At 41.5% G+C, this 21,769-nt stretch overlaps 1 protein-coding gene across 1 annotated transcript; it reads left to right on the top strand.

Annotated features, from left to right (window-relative positions):
* The first annotated feature begins 5,102 nt into the window (after positions 1–5,102).
* Positions 5,103–21,356, top strand: LOC137274001 (sodium-dependent proline transporter-like). The gene is made up of 15 exons (XM_067806948.1): positions 5,103–5,220; positions 12,638–12,755; positions 13,235–13,366; positions 13,607–13,828; positions 14,077–14,245; positions 15,615–15,753; positions 16,185–16,319; positions 16,828–16,931; positions 18,098–18,222; positions 18,487–18,599; positions 18,997–19,128; positions 19,477–19,576; positions 19,661–19,803; positions 20,016–20,171; positions 20,486–21,356. Exons 1-15 carry the CDS (start codon positions 5,209–5,211, stop codon positions 20,699–20,701), a joined length of 2,016 nt encoding a protein of 671 aa, XP_067663049.1. The 5' UTR covers positions 5,103–5,208; the 3' UTR covers positions 20,702–21,356.
* The last annotated feature ends 413 nt before the right edge of the window (positions 21,357–21,769 follow it).

Genomic DNA, 21,769 nt, shown 5'->3' with positions numbered 1-21,769 from the left:
TTTCAATCCACCTTCTCATGATAAGGTATTCATGATCTAAGGCTTGTTTCAATCCACCTTCTCATGATAAGATATTCATGATCTGAGGTTTGTTTCAAGACACCAAAGTTTTGCATTAAACTATCTCTCCGGAGCATTCTGCGACCCATGATGTCCAAAATGTACTCTGTGGGATTGACACCAGGGCCTCTTTTCACAGACCACTGAGTTGATTGTTGGTCACTAAAGTAACATTTGTGCAATGTTAAAGAATGGGAGCTAAGGGTAACCTTAGTAAAGTTTGCTTCGTGGAAGGAGCCCCTGAGTCGGGCAGGTTTAAGGCAGAGTTGACCTCAGAAATTACCAACGACACGTACAGGAAGTGGCCTAGTATTGCCGTCTTTGAAGACTGACCATATGTTCAGAGGCCATCGAAGTGTGCAACATCTACCTTGTCAAGGTTGTCAGTGATTCAGAATGTATCTGATCTGATCGCCACCACCCCATCAATAAAACCCGCCAAAGGGTTTTGCTCCCGGGTATATAAACTATTTCTGCGGCACCAAACCATGAGCAATTACGAAATCCGATAGAAATCAATTTCCGTGCCACCAGAGGACACTAACTGATGACCTCCACCAAGCTAGTCGTACTGCTTTGCGCTCTGGGGATGACACCGGACACTTGACTCTGTACCTTTGGGCCAGAGTGTTGGACAAACGATGACGTTGAAGCGATGATGAACGGATGAAGTTCGTAATTTGGAGTAGGGCTTTGTCGCGTGTGCTCGTCCTGATCGCCGACGGTCCTTATCGATATCAGCTTGCTGATAATATTTCTGGTCAATGGGCTGTCATGGACGAAAACAATCCCTTGCCACAACTGTCAGTGCCATGCCAGCATGCTTCATAACATTAACTTTTGAGTCGATGTCATTTATCAGCAACGAAATATACATTTAATTATGTTAAATGTATCGGGTCTTAAGAAGAGTTACCGAAATTTGATATTTGCTTAATGTCGGGTACACGTTTTCCTCGCAGTTGATTGTAATAAGTGAGTGAGTAAATTTCGTTTCACGTCTTTGTGGGAAATCGAACCCGTATCTTCCACAAAACCGCCACCACTGGTTGCAGAACGTGCAACGTCTTAGATCAGTATGTGGTGAGTGCGCAGGGTTAAAATAATTATACAAATAATTATGACACTAATGTTACAGGCTGTATAGAGGTTAAAACTCATATGCGATACTTTTGTTCATGAGTATATACTAGTATATCATTATGTATTTATCACCTAGTAAGTGGTCCGTCTTAGCTATATTACAAGGTTGTACATCATTATGTATTTATCACCTAGTAAGTGGTCCGTCTTAGCTATATTACAAGGTTGTACATCATTATGTATTTATCACCTAGTAAGTGGTCCGTCTTAGCTATATTACAAGGTTGTACATCATTATGTATTTATCACCTAGTAAGTGGTCCGTCTTAGCGATACTACAAGGTTGTACATCATTATGCATTTATCACTTGGTAGGTGGTCCGTCTCAGCGGTGCTGAACGGTTGTACATCATTATGGCATTGCATTTATCACATGGCAGGTGGCATGTCTCAGCGATACTACAGTATTGCACATCTCTATACATTGATCACCTGGTAGGTGGTACGTCTCAGCTACACTACAAGATTGTACATCATTATGTATTTATGATTAACGACGATCTCTTGAACAGTAATAAACATTATATGCACTCTCATGAAAAGAGAATGACGTGTGTTAAAATACTCGCTCCCCGATTTTAATCTCTACATAAAAAGTATCCTAATTCTGTTGTCCCGAGTTGAGCCCTGGACACATAATCATGGGACGAAGAGTCCCACATTTACATAAGTTTATTTAAATTAGTTGTTTGTTTATTTCCAGAGACAGATAAATGCAAATGGTGCATTAAAGGCACCTGACATACGGTTACAAGCAACATTTACACACATTCTCTCAGAACACAGACATAAAACGTAACTATCACACTTATTTTCACTATCATATCATCATAGCAATCGATCACAGTGGCTGAGACACGCTGTCTCTTATGCCAACACACAACCCACACTGGCCAAAAGGTAGTGTAACAAAACAAAATTTAAAGTAAAATAATTTTTCCAGTTTCTCTCTTTTTGTGAAGTACAACTATAGTTCAACGCGTATCAAGTAAATATTTGCAGAAAAGTATTAGATAAACTACAATCTGAGCTGCCTTTTCAACAGTAAATGTATGTACACATGCATAGTGTAGACATTGTGCTGGTAGTATAAAAATGCGCATGCAATTAGCGTCGTGTGCTGTTGTCTACAATACATCTAGGTTGAGCTGCTTAGAGTTTGTCCCCAAACCTTATGTTTAATCACATGTGTTGACAGTTATGATTATGAAGCGATGTGTTATGAAGCGATGTGTTACTGACGACAGAGCTCTTTGAATTGTGGATGTACAAGCACCGGTGGTATACTGTGAAACTCCACTCTGTAAGCTATGTTGACAATACACATTATGCCATAACATTGACCCATGTTAGCATATATGTATTCCATCCCACTGATGCGATGTTGGGTTTAGTTTCATTTCAGTTCTCTTTCGTCGTCCGAACGTCCTCATACGCCAACTTCAACCCCCAAGGGCTGGCATCCTAATGGTTAAAGTGTCCGCTTGTCACGCCGAAAGGCCGGATTCGATTCCCAAGGTGAATCCATTTCTCGTGTCCCCTACCGTGATTTTGCTGGAATATTATTAAAAGCGGCGTAAAACCACATTCATTCACTCAATGCCCCTGAGCCTCCGAGCATCCTGCTGTTTCAGTGATTCAGAGCTCTGCGTTAGCCAAAGTATCTATCCATCTTTACGACGGCGACTTAAAAATATTACGTCACCACATCACACACCATCAGGCTGAATAAATCGAATTTTAAAAACAACGTCGATACAAAATTGTCTGAATGGACCACTGACATGACACTTGGATAAGTCGTTCCAGCTCTACTTATAGTTTCTGCCACTCATACAGTTTGCATTACGACAGCATGTTTAGTGCCTAACGCCTACTTCCTGCCACGCTATGACGGCACGTCAACAAGCTATTAAACGGCGTAGTAATTCACCGATCTGTTTGTACTGTATGGTGAGTCAGTAGAGACAGACCGCGGTGAATTTAAACGCAGGTGAGAATAATTCCACGTATAAACTCGCGGAGTACGTGAACTAAAATGTTTGAAATATACGACATGATAAGTGGCATTGTCACGCCCCACTGAGCCAGATTGGATACGCTTGAACGCTTGGCAACCGTCAGTGCGTCTTCACGTACACAATGACACTTTGACATATCAAGGACGGCAGTGCCTGGTAGCTGTTGTTGACTACAGGAAAATACCCACGCAGAGGTGCGATTCGTCTTAGCAAGACATTTGTGTGCAGTGTTTATGGCGCTGCGTCATTGACAGTGTTGTTTCCATCTCGTCCGCAGAAAATTCCATTACGTATGAGATATTGTGAAAAGCGTGTGGTTTTATGACGCTAATTCAGAGCATAAGGGCAAGGACACCAGAAATGGACTTCACCCACTGTACCCATGTGAGGTATCGAACCAATGCGATAAGTGAACCCTTTGTGTTTTCTTTAACACACTCCCTGTATAACTGAAAATATGAATGGCAGTTATTATTGATTTGAGCGAGTCGAGTTTTACGCCGCTCTTTAGCAATATCTTAGCAACATTCGCGGCCTGGGACACCAGAAATGGGCTTCACACATTGTACCCATGTGGTCAATCGAACCCGGGTCTTTGGCGTGACGAGCGAACGCTTTAACCACTAGGCTACCCCTATCGCCAGCATCACTGATATGAATAAATAACTGCAAATCACTGAAGACACCAGGTGTTCACATACAGGTAGACATGTCCTGTTTAATCAGTAGCTACATTTGCATTTGCAAAATTATTCGTTTCTTAATTACTGCTGTTTATTCTGTTGCGCGAATGGGCAGAACTTCTGCTGCATACAGGTAAACAGAACCACGTGAGAGATACGCAACATTCCAGGTGTTTGTTTACATGCTAAACTCCTTGCCCACCTTGTCGGTGTAGGGAGTCTCACCTCACCGAGATTGGCGAGGAGAAATACTATGTACAGTGTCTCTGGCTTGTATAGCCAATGCATTAGCTTGCAATCACCACAGTTAATACTGTGTGGCATTTTAAAGGTGAGACGTATTTTAATATTTCATGGATAACAACTGGATAATTATGGATAATGCTACGATACATAAAGTGGAGGAAATATATGTGTACTGAATATAACAATCAGACAATACAACAGACAAAGAGAACATAATTGACAAAGAAAGCAGCATAATTGCCGTGATTGGTTAAGCTGTAAGCAAAAGAAGCAAGTGAGTACACAAAGCGTCGTGAATGGAAGCCAGAGATGTACAAATAAAGGAGTTACAATCAAGGATGAAATGTTAATACAGTAGAATAGGCTTGGTGGAGAAAAATAATTTTCTATATTGTTGAAAATTGTGCATTTGTACGACATGCACAACATGTGGAAAAGTTTATGAGCCTTATCGAAATAAATATTCTCAATGGGTATATTTAACTTCTTGTGGGATAATAATTATTCTGTTAAACTATAATGATTTGTTGGTGCCTACACGATTCGTTTAACGTCATTTAGTACAATTGCCGTGCGAGTTATGCACATAATTACAATGATACCTTTACTTTCTCCCCTTGTCAGATTCACCGTGTCGCTTGAGGTAACTGAGAAAATTGGAATAACCAGTTTCGAAATTCTTGAATTCACATGTGAGTTATATAGTTATCCTGTATAAGTTTATAAACTATATCTTTGTGAAGCCGTCAGTTGACCTGCATTTCATGTGGTGATCTATAAACAAAACCCCTCTCTTCAACTGTGGTTGTGATACCCTACCAAACATGTCCAGTGAGATCAGAGTAGTGGGGTGAGGCTGTGCTCATTCTTCCGTGAATCAGACCTTGTTATTGGCCGGTGCAAATGTCACGTGACCAATGTCGACCCATCTGATTGGATGCAGCCCATTGTATTTTTCGTGACTTTCCTAATACAGGTTATTTCGGAGAAGAGCGTCAGGTGAATCAGGTTTTATTTCGGAATTCTTAACTGGAATTTTCTCTCTGCAAGGAACCATGGGAGAAGAGGTAAGTTGGTGCATTTTTCTCAACTTACAATCGCCATTAAATTAGAAGAACGTTTTACAGGTCTCTTCGCTCAAGAGACTACATATGTGTTTATAAATTAAGTTTGTTATTTATGTTATTGTTTCCAATGTTTGCCCTTCCCTGTCAAATATATATGAGATCGTTGTACACCTTGTTTGTAAATACACAGCACTTCAGAAACAACCTGGATAGTGGGGTCGACATGTGAAATCTGTTAGACAATCTTGATGTATGTCACGTAAAGTACTCGATAAAAACTTCACAAACGCCTGTCAGAGTTACACATGGCAGCACCATACATATTTTATATAGTTATCGTTATGTCCCATGAGGTTTGAATTAACGAGATAATTACAGGAAGGTATGCACTCACGAGAGTAAGGTGTCCCGGGAGAAGGTCTTTTAACTGGTACGTTGAGGTGTGGCTAAACTGCGTCTCTCATCTCGGAAACGTCGTAGACGTACCAGTGAAGGCCATGAAGGGTTCGGGATGTTAAATGAATAGATTGTTATTATTGCTAATGTTGTTTTACAATATTGATGTCATTGTTATGATGATAACGAAGTTGCTGTTTTTGTGATGATGATGATGATGATGATGATGATGATGACAACGATGACGTTGCAATGACATTATGCGTTGCTCCGAGTATTAAGTATTAGGAGTCCCAGTGTGTCAGTTCGGCCTCTGTTGACAAGTGCTGCACCAGGTCCTATCAATCAAGTCACAGCTTGACAGAAGCTATCTGTATACTTCAAGTTAAGTTTTACGAGCGGTAGGAGGGTCAGGAGAGGGGCGTGTTTTTGTTGGCTGGTATTTTATGTACAAAGTAACCCAGTTAAACATTCCATTGTCTCACACTAGCATTCTGTAGAGTCCTCCTTTTTCCTCGTTACCAGTGGTAAATGTAAGCGTGCTGGACCTGTCAGTGTAGTAGATGTAAGTATGCTGCATCTGTCAGTGTAGTAGATATAAGTATGCTGCAACTGTCAGTGTAGTAGATATAAGTATGCTGCATCTGTCAGTGTGGTAGATATAAGTATGCTGCATCTGTCAGTGTGGTAGATATAAGTATGCTGCATCTGTCAGTGTAGTAGATATAAGTATGCTGCATCTGTCAGTGTGGTAGATATAAGTATGCTGCATCTGTCAGTGTGGTAGATATAAGTACACTGCCTCCGTCAGTGTGGTAGATGCAAGTCTGCTGCATCCCTCATTGTGGGAGATGTAAGTAAGCTACATCCGTCATTGTTTTAACGAACAGCCTCTAGATTCAACATTTAATACTTTTGCTGTTCGGACAAGGAAGACGAATCACAAGGGTTACTAATCACTCAATCTGTTCAGTAGATGTAGCTTATTGTGCGCGAAAGTGACATGTCACAGTACAGTTGCCCGGGACAACGCTCCAGCATGCCCATCCGTAACCAATCATGTAAAGGCGTTGTAGCGACACTGACACAGAGTAGACAGGGGCCTCTCGATGTTACACTGACACGGAGTAGAAGGGGCCTCTCGGTGTTACACTGACACGGAGTAGACACTTTAAATTACTGCTACTGGGGAGATAAAGTTTGTGACATGGTTCTTAGGGGAAGGATATAGATAATGATAATAGCAATTCTTACGGTTCTTGTCAATGGAACATCTTTTTGGGAACAAATCCCCCTACCGAGCCCATTTCCAATAGGAGGACGAGGTAGAAAAGGCGATCCGTTTAAGCAGGATCTGACCATCTTTTGAAAGGTCACTCCTATATATACCCTGGAATAAGCAGGTTATTGTGCCTTATGAAAAACAAACTTCAGGCAGGATACACAAGAAGCGTTCAGAGCACACCGAGTGTGCAAAGCAACCAGTACCTGTGCAGTAACCGTCTTTTCTCATTCTGTTGGTGAAATTGCCATTCGAAATGAGAACACTGTACGGAGCAGATCATGCTGTCGCCCAGTAGCATCTCCATCATTCTCACTCACCATTGCAACACCCATAAGTACCACTTATCATGATTTTATCAAAACGGAAGTTCTTTGATAGAACTGTGCACGGTTCCGCATATTTAATTGTCAGATAAATATCTTGGGAGGCATGTAAGAAGTCATTCCACGGTTTTCTTGTTGTGTTCATAATCCTAAAGTCAGAGTTGTTATTAGCACTGGTGCTATTCTGCTGGAGGATAAAGAAATGGAGATCAGTCAGATCAATCAGGCGTCATATGGAATCAGTACAAGTCCATTTTTCAACGGAAGGCCTTGAACGACCACGGCCATGTGTTTATATGGAGTGAGCTGAACAACAGCCCTGCGAAGGCCTATACCTGGATGAGACCCTCGTCCAGTCCGTCATCACACCAAGAGTGGAACGGGTCCTAAATGAAGGGAGGCAAAGTCGGACCAGGGATTATTGTTTTTTTATTGTCTTCTTAAGGGTTTTTATCTTCTCCATTAAACTCGACTGCCAGTTGTCAGAATAATGAAAAATATATTCAGATATACATGAGTCAGCAGTCACCTGTAATTAAGAATGCATCTTATTATAGGGAACTGTCTTCAAGCTCGTTAGTACACCAGCCGTATTTAAATATAACACCGGGTTTGAATATCTTCTGAAGCAGTTAAAACAGAAGACAAGTGACTGTTATATGAATGTATCAGTGTCGGAAAGGGGACGCATGTCTGCTGTACTCGAGGAACCGGGCACACAAACACATGGCATTAAAATAAAGCCACTGTGGTCTTTACAAACAAAGATACCCGGGGTTTTAAGGTAAAACACCTGATAGATGGATCGGCAGGGTACTCGTATGTTATCAGACTGATACGTAGGTACTTATCAATACCTATAGCCCACACCTCCCTTTACCCTATACCTCACCCCACCAAGTCACCCGTCATAAATAACCATTCAAGGCAAGTGTTCTCACCATACACTTTCGAAGGGACCCAGTTGTGTTGAGGACACAATGTCTGATCTACTCTCACCGCCCTCTGCCCAGGTCCCAATTTCACAAGATGAGCACCGACTTGACATGTGACAGAAGACACCCACGTATGACTTACAGCTATTGGATCTCGCTGTTGTGTTTTCCTTGCTACTGGCGTTATGCTCGACTGCACGGGGAATCTAAACGGCAGCAACACGCACTCGCTGTCTTCGTAACCCTCTGTCTTACTGTGTGACTGACTTCAGCTGAAAAGTACATCTTCTGTTACAAATTGCAATTCATACCCTTCCCCCAAACCGTCAGTTGAATTGTCAACACATCCAATGAGTGTATGAACCTCCTCTCAACATATTTATCGAGTGACACTACATGATCAACAAACACGGTTGCTGATATAATGAACTCACTTAATCGGACAAATTCTCGGGACACCTTGACTCTATATATCACGTCGTAAGATGATGTTTGTAAGCAGAGGGATTGAGCGCGTACATATTGACTGATTCCTCTAATATAGAGTTACAACTTGTAGTTGATGAGCTTTTAAGTTGTTCGCTATTGTGCTTTTAGTTCTGAAGCAAGAAATATTCCAATATCCCTAAACAGATGCACCGTACACTACCATAGCTTACCCCGATAGGCTACCTACCAAATTATACCCTCTCTACGTGCCCAATCATCGCTTACCCTGTCCTATCCCCACACAGCTTTCCCCTATCAATAGTCAACTAACTATACCTGACCATATCACTACATGCCAATCATAGCTTACCCCATCACAATCTACCTATCGTTGCTTACCATGTCACAGGGTATCAGTGAACTATGGATAACAAGAGGAGCCCCACATTCTTTCACAGTTTACCCAGCTATAGCTTTCCTCTTCATCGGTGCATTCCTCACTACCTTAGTCAACCCTCTCAAGTCCACCTACCGTATCCTACCCTTTAACAGCCAACCTATCCCATCCTAGCCTTTCATAGTTCACCAACCACATCCTACCCTTTAAAGGTCCGCTTATTACAGACAACCCCCTCACAGTCCACCTGCCACATCCTACCCTCTCACAGTTCACCTCTCATATCCTATCCTCTCACAGTCCACTTGTCGCATCCTATCCTCTAACAGTAAACCTACCACATCCCACCCTTTCACAATCTACCTGCCACAACCTTCACTTTACAGGTCCACTTACCACACCCCGCTCTTTCACAGCCCACCTACCACATCCCAATCTCTCACAGCCCACCTACCACATCCCAATCCCTCACAGCCCACCTACCACATCCCAATCTCTCACAGCCCACCTACCACAGCCCACCTACCACACCCCACCCTATAAACGCCCCCCTGCCACTTACTACCCTCTCTCATGGTAGAGCCCTAACAGCTTTGCCTAACCAACAGGCTTGAGGTAGGGCTTGCCATAAAACCTACTTCTCCTCACTGAGCAGTGGGACAATGATGAACCGCCAACATCTAAAGCAGCGCATTAATCCGTCACAAAATGTACAATACAGTTGCTTTCTAAGAACCACATTTGATATTCTGGCCACCGTCTCTCTTCAGAGGTAATCAAACAGCGTTGTGAGGTCAAACGCCGGCCAAAACATGTTTTGCCTGACAAACTCCCAACAAAGCCTAAAGAAAACAGGATCTTAAATGATCTCCAATGACGTATGAGTTCACTGAGCAAGCGTGAGATAATAGGTCTACCAAACACCAAATCTTCTGTTACTTTTTGAAGTTATCACAAATTTGTTCCAGATCACAGCTTTCTCCTGTAGTGACAAAGTCTATCGTGTGATCTTGAGTGGAGAGAAACACACATATAAACCAGCACTTATTTAACTACTGGTACACAGCAATTACCTCTGTCGATAACATTCAGAACCACTGGTGCGTTACTTATCGTGACTAGTATAATGTCAAGGCCAAGCTTGCCTTCCAGTATGTACAGACTGACATTCGCTTTATTCATGTGTGTTGTATATGATATTCATGTGAATATGAACAACTCGTGATCCATGCAGATTAACATTCGAAAAAAAACGTGTCTGTATATGTAAGCGGATTCCATGGTTAATGCAGTTATACATTCTGTTCTGATTTGACGTCAACAAAATGTGAGGAACGACCACTTCCAAACACAATCACTGAATGAGAACACCTGCAGCTGGTTGTGTCATCGCTATAAACACCATCCCTGTTTGTGTCATCGCTGTAGACACCATCCCTGGTTGTGTCACCACTGTAAACACTGTCCCTGGTTCAGTCATGGCTGTAAACACCATCCATTCAACAACTGCATCAGGTTGTGACGACACTGTGCCCTACCTCAACGCTGCTCGGCTGACTTACGTGCACAACATTTGAATCTCACTGAAACGACCTATACAAAAGCTATGAATGTACCACGGCTCATGTCGTCATTACTATTGTGACTGTTAACACTGAGGGAATCCACACAAGTCAGTTTATGAATGCATTCTGCCTAACACCAGACATGTAAACAGGCATCATTCTGACAAAAACGTCACTGCGTCTGTGTACGTCATGACCCTCAAAACAACATATTTCAGCGACAACACCGCAGTGACGGTTGACGGCGACAGTCTCACTTGTATGAATGTTGAGACCTTAATTCTAGAAAAATACCTCTCAAGGTCATCAAAGCATACATAGATACATAGCCAGTATTTGGTGTTGCTTTTTGTCACAGGATACATATTCTGTTTATCTCATCGAGTTCATATGTACATGGTGGCCATCTTGTTTTTCGAGCTCTGGAATATTCGGGCTGATATAATTTGTCGTCACAATGTACATATACTTTTTATAACGTGTGCACGTTTCTGTAATAGTGGGCACATACACTTTATATAACCGTGAGTATATGCATCTTTATGTAGTTGTGGGTATATACACCTTTATGTAGCAATGGGTACATACACTAATAAGATTATACATATTAATGTAACCGTTGGTACATCCCTGTCACCGTAACTGTGACTAGATCTACGGTTATGTAACTGTGGTTATATACGTTTACTACTCTATGTAGTTGTGAATATCTGCACCTTTATAATTACCGTCAACTATAAACAATACTATGCGTCAGGCATAAGATGAGGTCAAATTTGGACATGTCCTTGAAATATCTGGAAAATCAACGACCAAAAATTAAATACGACCACATGTTCGGCCTATACAGTACCTGCATTGTGACTGTGTGTCATTAAATCCGATTTCAGATAGTTTCGTCTGCGACAAACTATCTTAACAAGAGCTGTGAAAGAGCCTGCCTATTATTTGAAATCACATACATGGCTTGCCTTGAGACTGCTTATTACAGAACATAAAAAGAAATCACACAAGACCGAAACTATTCACTAGTATTATCCCTAGTTTCAATTGTTCTCTTGCCGCCAATGCTCTTTTCTGAGAACCTGTTTGAGAAACATGTACAAGAGAAATAGACAAGCAGACGTTACATTACGAAGGAATTTGACCTTATGACCCTATGACCTTCACGCCATGTTAAAAAGGACATTGAAAACCCGAATTCAGCCGGTTCTACATTGTGACTGAATTTTGAAGTGTCACGAAATGAGTGCTGATTTTTGTGATAAGGTCTTATGGGAGACAATGTCCTACCGATGTTGTGACCTGTTGACCGCTTGTTGGAGTCTTTTTCGGGTAGATCTATTCATTCAACTCAGCATAGATTACCATTACTCGATGGAAGAGGGATTCGGGTACGCTCGACGTATTTCGTTCTTACATAACTGCATCTGGAAGGTTTCGTGTAATAATTTCAGGATGTTACTTGAATGCATGTATTAAAGCAGTGCAAATTAGCACACATCTTTTCCTATCCTTACTAAAATCAGGCGCAGATTTCGAAGCAAACAACATACATATGGTTACAGACATGGACTCTTTTTTGCGATGCACGTCACGTGAACCAGTGAAGTTAGTATATCCAGTTATGAGAAAATGAAAGGCCATGCCAATTCAGTGCAGGTGTTCCTATAGAAAAGAAGCCTAGGAAGCATACTAGTTATACGTTACTGTACCACACACACCTCCTGGCAGGGATATAACGCACGTGTGTGCACCATTAACTAAGATGTACGTGTAACTTTTTAGCCAGTATATTCATATTTCTCTAGCAGCTACACCTTTCCTAAACTAAACTGTCGACAAGATGGACTGTGGTTATAGTCCTTGACGTGTTTATGGACAATATTTACCAAATATGAAATCACTAGCTTATTGCTCGTTAACATTGACGATATTCTCCACCATAGGACAAAGGAGAAGTGATATGTTACCATACATGTGCCGAAAAGCGGTTTTGAAGTGGATTAAGCTAACCAGGAAACGTTCATTTCACGATACCGTGAATTCGATATCATGTGTCCATAATGTGTTTCTTCATCAAACAGGTGGAGGAAAGAGGAACATGGGGAGGCAAGTTCGAGTTCATGCTGTCCTGTGTTGGCTACGCTGTAGGACTGGGCAATGTCTGGAGATTCCCCTATCTCTGCTACAGAAATGGAGGAGGTGAGTATGCAGAGATCTGACCACGGGTTATTATACAGTAATGAGCATACTTCAGAGAGCAGAGATGTCTTAGTGTCAGGAAAAGCTCGACTGCAGCAAATGAGCAGGACAAAAACTGTGTTTGGATTAAAAAAAGTCCTCGTAAACAACTTTTGATGGCAGTCTCACATTTATTAGGTGTCATTAGGTGTATTTATAAATAAATAAATAAATAAATAAATAAATAAATAAATAAATAAATAAATAAATAAATAAATAAATAAATAAATAAATAAATAAATAAATAAATAAATAAATAAATATTTTCGTGAGTTCGTGCGTGAGTGAACGTAACGAATAAATGCATATGTGGTGATGTTGGTTTAATTTGAGGTACTTTACTGTACCTACTTGATACAACATGCGTGTTTTGCAAATGGGTCCCGTTGTAGTGTTAATTGGTACTCTGAGTAACTTTTCCATTTTAATTTTGTTTACAGCTACGTTTCTTATCCCTTACGTCATCATGTTGGTGGTGGCTGGTCTGCCATTATTCTTCCTGGAGCTGGCCGTGGGTCAGTTCGCCTCCGAGGGGCCGATCACAGTGTGGAAGGTCAGCCCTGCGTTCCATGGTAAGTATGGGATAAGTACCAAACACTACCGTTGTGTCGAAGTTGAAGGGACCTACGTAAAGACTCCGAGTCAAAGGTTAGACATAACCGAATAGTTATGAATAAAGACGAGCATACTAAGGAACCGAGTTTTCACTTCGAGGTAACCGTAAGTTGGACACATCGGCCTTTGACTGCATAAGCGCATGTGTTAACAGAAACATCTCCGGTCTGCTCAACAAATACCCTCGTCAATTCCAGGTATCGGGTTTGCCATGGTGACCATCAGCGGTATGGTGTCTATCTACTACAACGTCATCATCATGTACGCCATCTACTACATGTTTGCCAGCTTCGTAAGCCTCGACACCACAGTTCCATGGGAGAACTGTGGCAACACGTGGAACACTAACTCCTGCAGAACAGATCCCTACCCAAGACTGGATGGCATGGACGAGGGGAACAAGACAATGACGTTGTTCAGTAAGTGTGAATTCACGTACTGTCATTAGGCCAAAGTTTAAACAGATCTGAATGTTCGTTAAAGTCTCATTATATAGCGAGTTTCTACACCCAGTTCGCCCTAAACAGTGTTAAATTTGTCACTTGCGTGGAATACAGATCTAAGCAGCGTTCAACCAAGTTTTTGAATCCTTCAATGTTTACGTACAGAGGTTTCTATCCTATTGACACGAACCATTTTAATTTACTTTGTCATTTCCGTCTTCCAGAGGAACTGTACAATAAGACATGTGTCAATGACCTTCTTCCGAACATCTCTGCGGCCTACGACTACACCTTCAACAACATCACGGAACTGAATTCCACCATGATACAGCATGAGAACATTACCAAAGACTGCAAGATCACCTACACCACAGCCAGCGAGGAGTACTGGGAGTAGGTAGCCCGTAGGATTGTACCACCAACTCAGTTTGAGTTTCCCATTTTACAGTTCGTATCCGTGAAGGTCCAATTTTTAATGGGTCTTCTATACCCCATACTTGTCATAACAGGCGACAGGCGGGATCCGGTGGTCACATTCGCTGACTTGGTTGACACATGTAATCATATCCCAATTCAGCAGAACGATTCCTCCGCTGTTTACCGTCTGGTCCAGGCTCGATTATTTACAGACCTCCGCCATATGGCTGGAGTGTAGCGTAAAACAAAATTCACTCACACATTCATCGTACAGTGGGAAGATTGACTCCTTGACTAGTCGGTTTAGGCGGACACGAGAATATGGCTAATAAAGGTTGTATTTTACACAGCATAGAATTATGTCCTAGAGTGAAAGGGTCACTGAACATAGTAGTTTTGAACCCAAAGGGTTCATACCTCATAGAGGTTACCATTGCTTTCCCCGCTGTTGTAATGACTCATCGGACGAATTCCATGAATACATGACACAATTTATGGATAACGATTTTTTTTATTCTTTATCATGACGAATCGGAGCTAATTCTTGCTCCTAATCAGGTGAAGGATCAACCGTAAACCCTGAATAATAGTGATTGAGAATGCCAAAAAGTTGTTATCCATTAAACGTGTCATGCATTCATATTTGTCCAACCTTCTTCTAAATGCCTATCCTTCGGGATTCCAAAACAGCTCCGTGAACAACAACATGTAACCCCCATTGGCAACACGCTGGTATACAATGGGTACTAATAAACCTCTTTAGATAATGGCCGTTTTTGCCTATCATATATCAAGGTAAACAATAGATTATAACGTCAGACACTCTATGTGAATGCCTTCAAGCATTAACACAGCGGATGTTTCCCCATTTCTATAATACGTTTCACGTTTGCTCAGTGTTTTTACACTGCTTTTCCAGCAGTATCACGGCAGGGGACACATAAAGTGATCGAGAGAGTTTTGTATTACGCTGCTCTCAGCAACATTCCGGCGGGGGACATCAGAAATGGGCTTCGCATGTTGTATCCATCGGCGTGACGAGCGAACACTTTAACCACGGGGCTACCCCATCGCCCGCTGTCTTGTATAAATCAAGCATACTGATATAAACAGAAACTCACCAAGGGTCTGAACTGTCATATTTAACGTAGACATTGTCGTTGTGTGCTGAACAAAATGGACAACCAACTAAAACAGTGAATTGAACTCGGGTATTGAGTTTCCTGAGTGAACGCCTGAACCACGAGGCTTTACTTCTAATACTCATAAGAGGAATCAAAGCGCGATAAGTTTTAACCACGGGTGACTGTCAAGCTCAATCCTAACCGGTTTGTTTGAATTGTAGGCGCTACGTGCTTCGTATCCATGAATCTGACGGGCTTGATCAACTGGGAGGCTTCAGCTTGAAGAACACCATCTGCCTCTTGTTTGCCTGGCTCCTCATTTTCTTCTGTCTGATGAAGGGAGTTAAGTCTTCCGGCAAGGTACATCGTCACTGATGTTAGACCACTTGTTCACTGATTTATATATATATTTACTTACTTACTTAGTGCACTGGCTATCATGAGTAATCACGCAAACTAGATCTCTGAGTTGATTTTCTCAAACGGTTCATGCAGTTTATTCCTCTCATGGTCATGTACAGACATGAAGACATCGCCAGGTTTCTATAGACATTCATTACAGTAGCACAGGCACTTTGTTTCTCAACTGATTTAACAACGACGTTAATGTACAACGCACCGAGACGAGGACATGCTGTGTAGACAGCACACCCCATGTAATCATCATCCCTAGTTGATACCGGTTGTGACATTATTCATGAGCATGCTTCGAGAAAAGGCTCATTCTTCATGCGTATGTGCAAATTCCGCGAGAGAAACCCAAACTAATAACGCATCAAATCTTCCACCAGGTCGTGTACTTCACCGCCACCTTCCCCTACATCATCCTCATCGTCCTGCTGATCCGAGGCCTGACTCTAGAGGGATACGAGAAGGGCATAAAGTTCTATATGACTCCACAGGTCCACAGGTTGACTGAGGCCAAGGTGAAGCCGCCATGTATAGTGTAACTGTAGAACGACATGAATAGTGTAGCATTGACTTCCTTGACATACAGTTGCGTTTAGCAAGGAGACGACTTGAGCAAGTTGATGCATTTGCTCCAGTGGGACATGCTTATCCTTGTCGCGAACACCTTGTATCATTATCAACTTTCAGCAACCTGTTCATACAATATTCAACGCTGTTACTCTTTATGATAGAACATGGGTGTTGTGTCTGATCTGAACATCATTTTGTGCTTGAGGCATGAATTACTTGCATATAAATGTATAGCCACGGGATATACCACAAAGAATGAGTAAGAGCGGGGCATGATATATTTCGCTATAAACATTAATGTCAGTTCATATATTGATGTGTTAACGTCATAAATTGTACCATAAACAATTCCTCCTCGTCGTGCATTTCTGAAATGCATAGTCACATCACATCCTCCTTCATAGATTCCTGTCTGTCAAGTCAAAATGTTACATACCATACCTATTTGTCCAGGTATGGGGAGACGCAGCCACCCAGATCTTTTACTCCTTGGGAGCTGGATTCGGAGGGCTCTTGACAATGGCCAGTTACAACAAGTTCAAGAACAACTGTGAACGGTGAGTTCATTCTGGTGACCAAACTGTCTTTTCTACCAACCACGACAGACAATCTACGTGATGAAAGCTTGTGATGGTCCTGAGTTGGTTGGATGGCAGACTTTGTGTGCAGGCGATTAGTAGCCTGACTTTGAAAGTGTGGAATCTGACTCCGGATGAGACTAGATCTAGAATCTGTACTTTACTGAGAAAGTGTAATCCCGTGTAATGTAACAGGTTTTACATGTTCTACTGAATGGTCATAAAACCGAAAGAACGTGTCATGATCAGCGATTAATGATCATCAAACTTAATAATATGTACAATAAATATTGTTATTAACCATACAGGCTGGGATACACAGGTGATTATGTTTTGGTATGTTTGTGGTAACTGCCCCAAATTGACGGTTTTTTCGTCGAAGCGTGTTTCAACACTACACCGCCACCCCCTCGCTAGACACTCGGCAGTCATGGATGAACTATGTCCCAGCGCTTTTGACTTGATCAAATAACGTTTCATTTGTCTTTAGGTTCAATGATATAGCATTATCATTTTTAAGAAATGTTTATGAATTATTCCAGGATAATTTGTCCTGTATTTAAATCGATTTTACAAGGTAGTATTTTCCATAGCATAGTTATGTTGTTATCGCTTGATAAGTTGGGTTTAATACGTGCATGGATACATACATTCTATTTGCTGTTCGAGGTCTCAGGTCCTGTCTGCCGGTGGTTTTTATTTCATGATTCTTCTTTTTAAATTACATTACGGGTAATAAATAGAATACTCAACTCGGTACGAATTATAACGGGAAATATGCCTTCGTTAAAATAATGTTCAGTGACTCGCCAAGGCTCGGCACTGTGGATATTGTTTCAAGTTGGTTATTTCCCGCAATCACTCGTACCTCTTTGGTTATTCGCTAATTCAAGCCAAGTTTCTTAGTTTCATCAAATTTATTATGCTCATGATTTATCCATTACGGGGGAGTGTTTAATGGAGAATCATAAGGACAATCGATATATGACCTAATGATATAAATGAGTCAACATGTAGAAACACTGGTCAGCTATGGTCAGCTGGCGTTTTAGCTTGGTCGACATGGTTTCACCAGGGTTTTTGAGATTGAACGCAGTACTGTTATTATGCAGTCGACAATTATTGACTTATAACTGCTCTTTCAGGGATGCCCTCATCGTTGCCTTCATCAACTGCGGCACCAGCGTGTTCGCGGGCTTCGCCATCTTCTCCCTCTTGGGTTTCATGGCTCACACCACCAACCAGGATGTGGAGAGTGTGGTCGACCAAGGTGAGCTTTCCCAATCAGCACCTTAAGACGTTTATGACTTAAAGTCAGTAATGAGTGTTTTGCCTTTTGCGTTTTCATAGCCGATAGATCGTTCAAGAAGCTGTGTTCCAAACCATTGTGGAGAACAAGGTATTGTCATGATTCTGAGCATCTGAATGCAAAACTCCTTGTTATGGGCCAGAATACACAAAGGATAAAACCAACCATACCAATCATATATTTGTACTTTAACCCAGTATAAACAATAGTGCTTCTATGTTTCAGGTCCTGGTCTTGCTTTCATTGCCTACCCAGAAGGCATTGCTAAACTTCCGGTCTCACCTTTGTGGGCCTTCCTGTTCTTCTTTATGTTGCTGACTCTTGGTTTGGACAGTCAGGTGGGCCACATAGCAAACTAAAATCTTCACCACGAACACAAACATGATTAAAATGACATTTCCAAATGTAAATGGAATATTTCCTTTGGAAAACATTCTGAAACGATGCAAACCTTGGAGGTTGAAACAAATTGGTATCACAAGAGTGCTATCACAATCAGGTCCACCCGGGATTCGAACCGTGAAGAAAAGAAAACCTGAAGACCTGTCTTGCTGACAGGAGGAGAAATGTAAACAAGGGATGAAAATATATCTAGATTTGACTGGTGCTATTGATTAATGCATTCCGATGCACAGTGATAAATATTCATAAGTGAAAACAGTACAAAGAGGGGGATTTCATATAGTTTTTTTCAACAGGAATAGGTGTCAAGTAATATTTCCCTTTCTGCTTTAGTTCGCCATGATGGAGACGTTGATCAGTGGTATCAGTGACGTCTTCCCACGTGTCCTGAGGAAACACAAGACTCCTTTCACCGCCTTCTGTTGTTTCATCGGTTTCCTGCTTGGCTTGCCTCAAGTCACAAAGGTGGGGCATATACACACTTATGTGTCTTTTAATCCTGAAATATAAAATCCTACAGTGTGTGATCTTCACTGTGACGTTTCCGTTCCAGTATATCTACTAAGATTACAGTGGACATACCAAGAATGGTCCAGATATTGAAAGTACGACCTTTTGCAGATCACAACAATCTATCGGGTATTATTTAAATGTGATAACGTCCAGTCTTGTATTGTTGCTAGGAGATTTTGTTCTAATTATGTGATTCTTCTCCAACAATTTCGTATTTTGAGATGTAGACATTTTCAAGCCTGGCCTTTCACCTGTCCTTAATTGAACTGAAGAACTGAAATCCTTGCATATTTCCTTCAGGGAGGTATCTACATGCTGACACTGATGGACTGGTACTGTGGCAGCTACAACCTGATGCTGGTAGCTCTGGCAGAGATCATCTGCCTCATGTATATCTATCGTAAGTACAACGAGAGGATTTAATGTTTTCATGTTTAGTTGAATGGTGCCAATGCATATTGTGATTACTTCGTTACCATTTCAGCTTTGGCAGGATGGATATGGCCACAAAGCCAAGGTAAACGAACTATTGTCCCGTTCCTGGAGGACATCAAGATGATGATTGGCCACAAGCCCAACCCCTACTGGGTCATCAACTGGGTCTTCCTGACTCCTGTCGTCATCCTCGTAAGTCACAGTATGCCTTTATTCTAGTCTAGATCTTAATATTTTGCTTTGTACACGGGACAGGATGTCATTCTGAACGAATAATCTTGTCACGTTCTTTCAACAAGCCTGCACATAATTCACATAAATTATTTGTATTCAAGTGACGAATGGCAACACTGGACGAAATGTATTAATAGCTGAATCTTTAAACCAGACTTATTTGGTTTCAGTTCATCGTGATCGTGTCGGCGACCCAGTACTCACCAGCCAACTACGGTGCCTACATCTTTCCCCCATGGGCTGAGGGAATCGGCTGGTGCATGGTTGTCGCCCCACTTGCTATGATCGTACTCGTCATGATTATACAAGTCTGCAGACTAGGAGTGGTGAGTTAACATGACAGTTAAATAGATTGAAGGTATTGCGAGACTGGTTATTATCTAACCTTTACAATTGGCATGTAAAACCATTCAAATGAGTAAATGAGTGGGTATGAATTCAAACCACCTTTAGCAATATTCCAGCAACATCACGGCAGCGGAAATTCAAATGCCATTCACCAGAAATGTGCATTGGCATTGTACCCAAGTGGGGAATCGAACCCGGGTCTTCGGCGTGACGTACTAAGGCTTTAACCACCGGGCTACCCCACCGCCCCTCACTCAAATTACGATAATAAGCACATTGAATTCCGTTTCAGAGAAAGGCCTTCAGCCCAACCAGAAGCTGGGGACCCGCAAACCCCGAAGACCGGACAGGAAAATACGCTGCAGTGTCTGGAAATGTTAATGTTGGCTTTTCAAACGAAAAGGAAACCCCCTACATCGTCAACGGCATTGACAGCGAGAAAGGAAACCCCCCTCCCTACACCAACGGCGGAACCGACAACGTTGCATACTATGACGAGAGACTGTAACCTTGACTTTTGTAGAACACACAAAGAAATCCCTGAATACAAGATAACACTTGTGTTGACAAGTTCTGGGCTATGCCATTCTTGTGTTGATGAACTGATTTCGTCAAAAGTCCATGTACGATGCTACAGCAGGTCATTCGTGTACATATCCTATGTGACTGTGTTTGGAATTTAATCACTTTTCATTTAAATATTCCATGTTCAACAGAAGGCTGTTTATATTCGGGATTTAGGTTTGTACATCCTCTCCCGGTTCTGGAATGTAGAATTTTCTGTTGTACTTTAAGAAGTTAGCTACAAGAACTAACATCGTAGAAATGTGCAGATCTATTTCTATTAATCTGAATGTTAGTTATAGTTACAATTACATTCCACTGCTACAGTACGTCCAAGGTACGTCCAAGGTACGTCCAAGATACGTCCAAGATACGTCCTCTTACACCTTCACAGAACATGTATAACAGATCCAACGTTATGTAATCCCATTTCAACGACCATCAAACTTATTAACTGAACTAATATATCACGTTTATTTGTACATAGACAGACTTCATTGTTTACAACGTTTTATGTCATTTTATGGATGAATCTCGCGTTCTTTGGCAATATGTATTTTTAAAAAAAAAGGTTTACATATATAAAATCTTGACGAATACAGTTTGTTTTGTTTATGATTAACGTGTTACACCCACCCTGAACTCATTTCGTTTGTCCAAGTTCAGGCAAACCGAGCATGCTGGTGTCATTTAACAGTTGTCGTCACTTTAATTTTTAAAAATTGAAGTGTCATTTTCAAGTAACACATGCTGTATGTGTCTGTCGTCCACACCTCAATAATTAACACATGCCACGATCACCTGATTGTGAGATTACAAAAAATAATTTCGTATTCATTTTATTTCGGTTTCACCACATAGTCACATGGCGCAAAATGTGTCTCAGTCGACAGAAACCTGAATCCACTCACTCACACATGGCACTGATGGACCTTGACCTACTCAGAACATTGCTGAAAGACACATTAAACATAACATCAATAAACGGTTACAAAGAACTCACAAGGGCTGT

The sequence above is a fragment of the Haliotis asinina genome, chromosome 2 (genome assembly GCF_037392515.1).
Source record: "Haliotis asinina isolate JCU_RB_2024 chromosome 2, JCU_Hal_asi_v2, whole genome shotgun sequence".
NCBI classification, from domain to species: domain Eukaryota; kingdom Metazoa; phylum Mollusca; class Gastropoda; order Lepetellida; family Haliotidae; genus Haliotis; species Haliotis asinina.
Note: the sequence above shows the minus strand (reverse complement) of the source record. Positions and strands in the feature narration are given on the sequence as shown.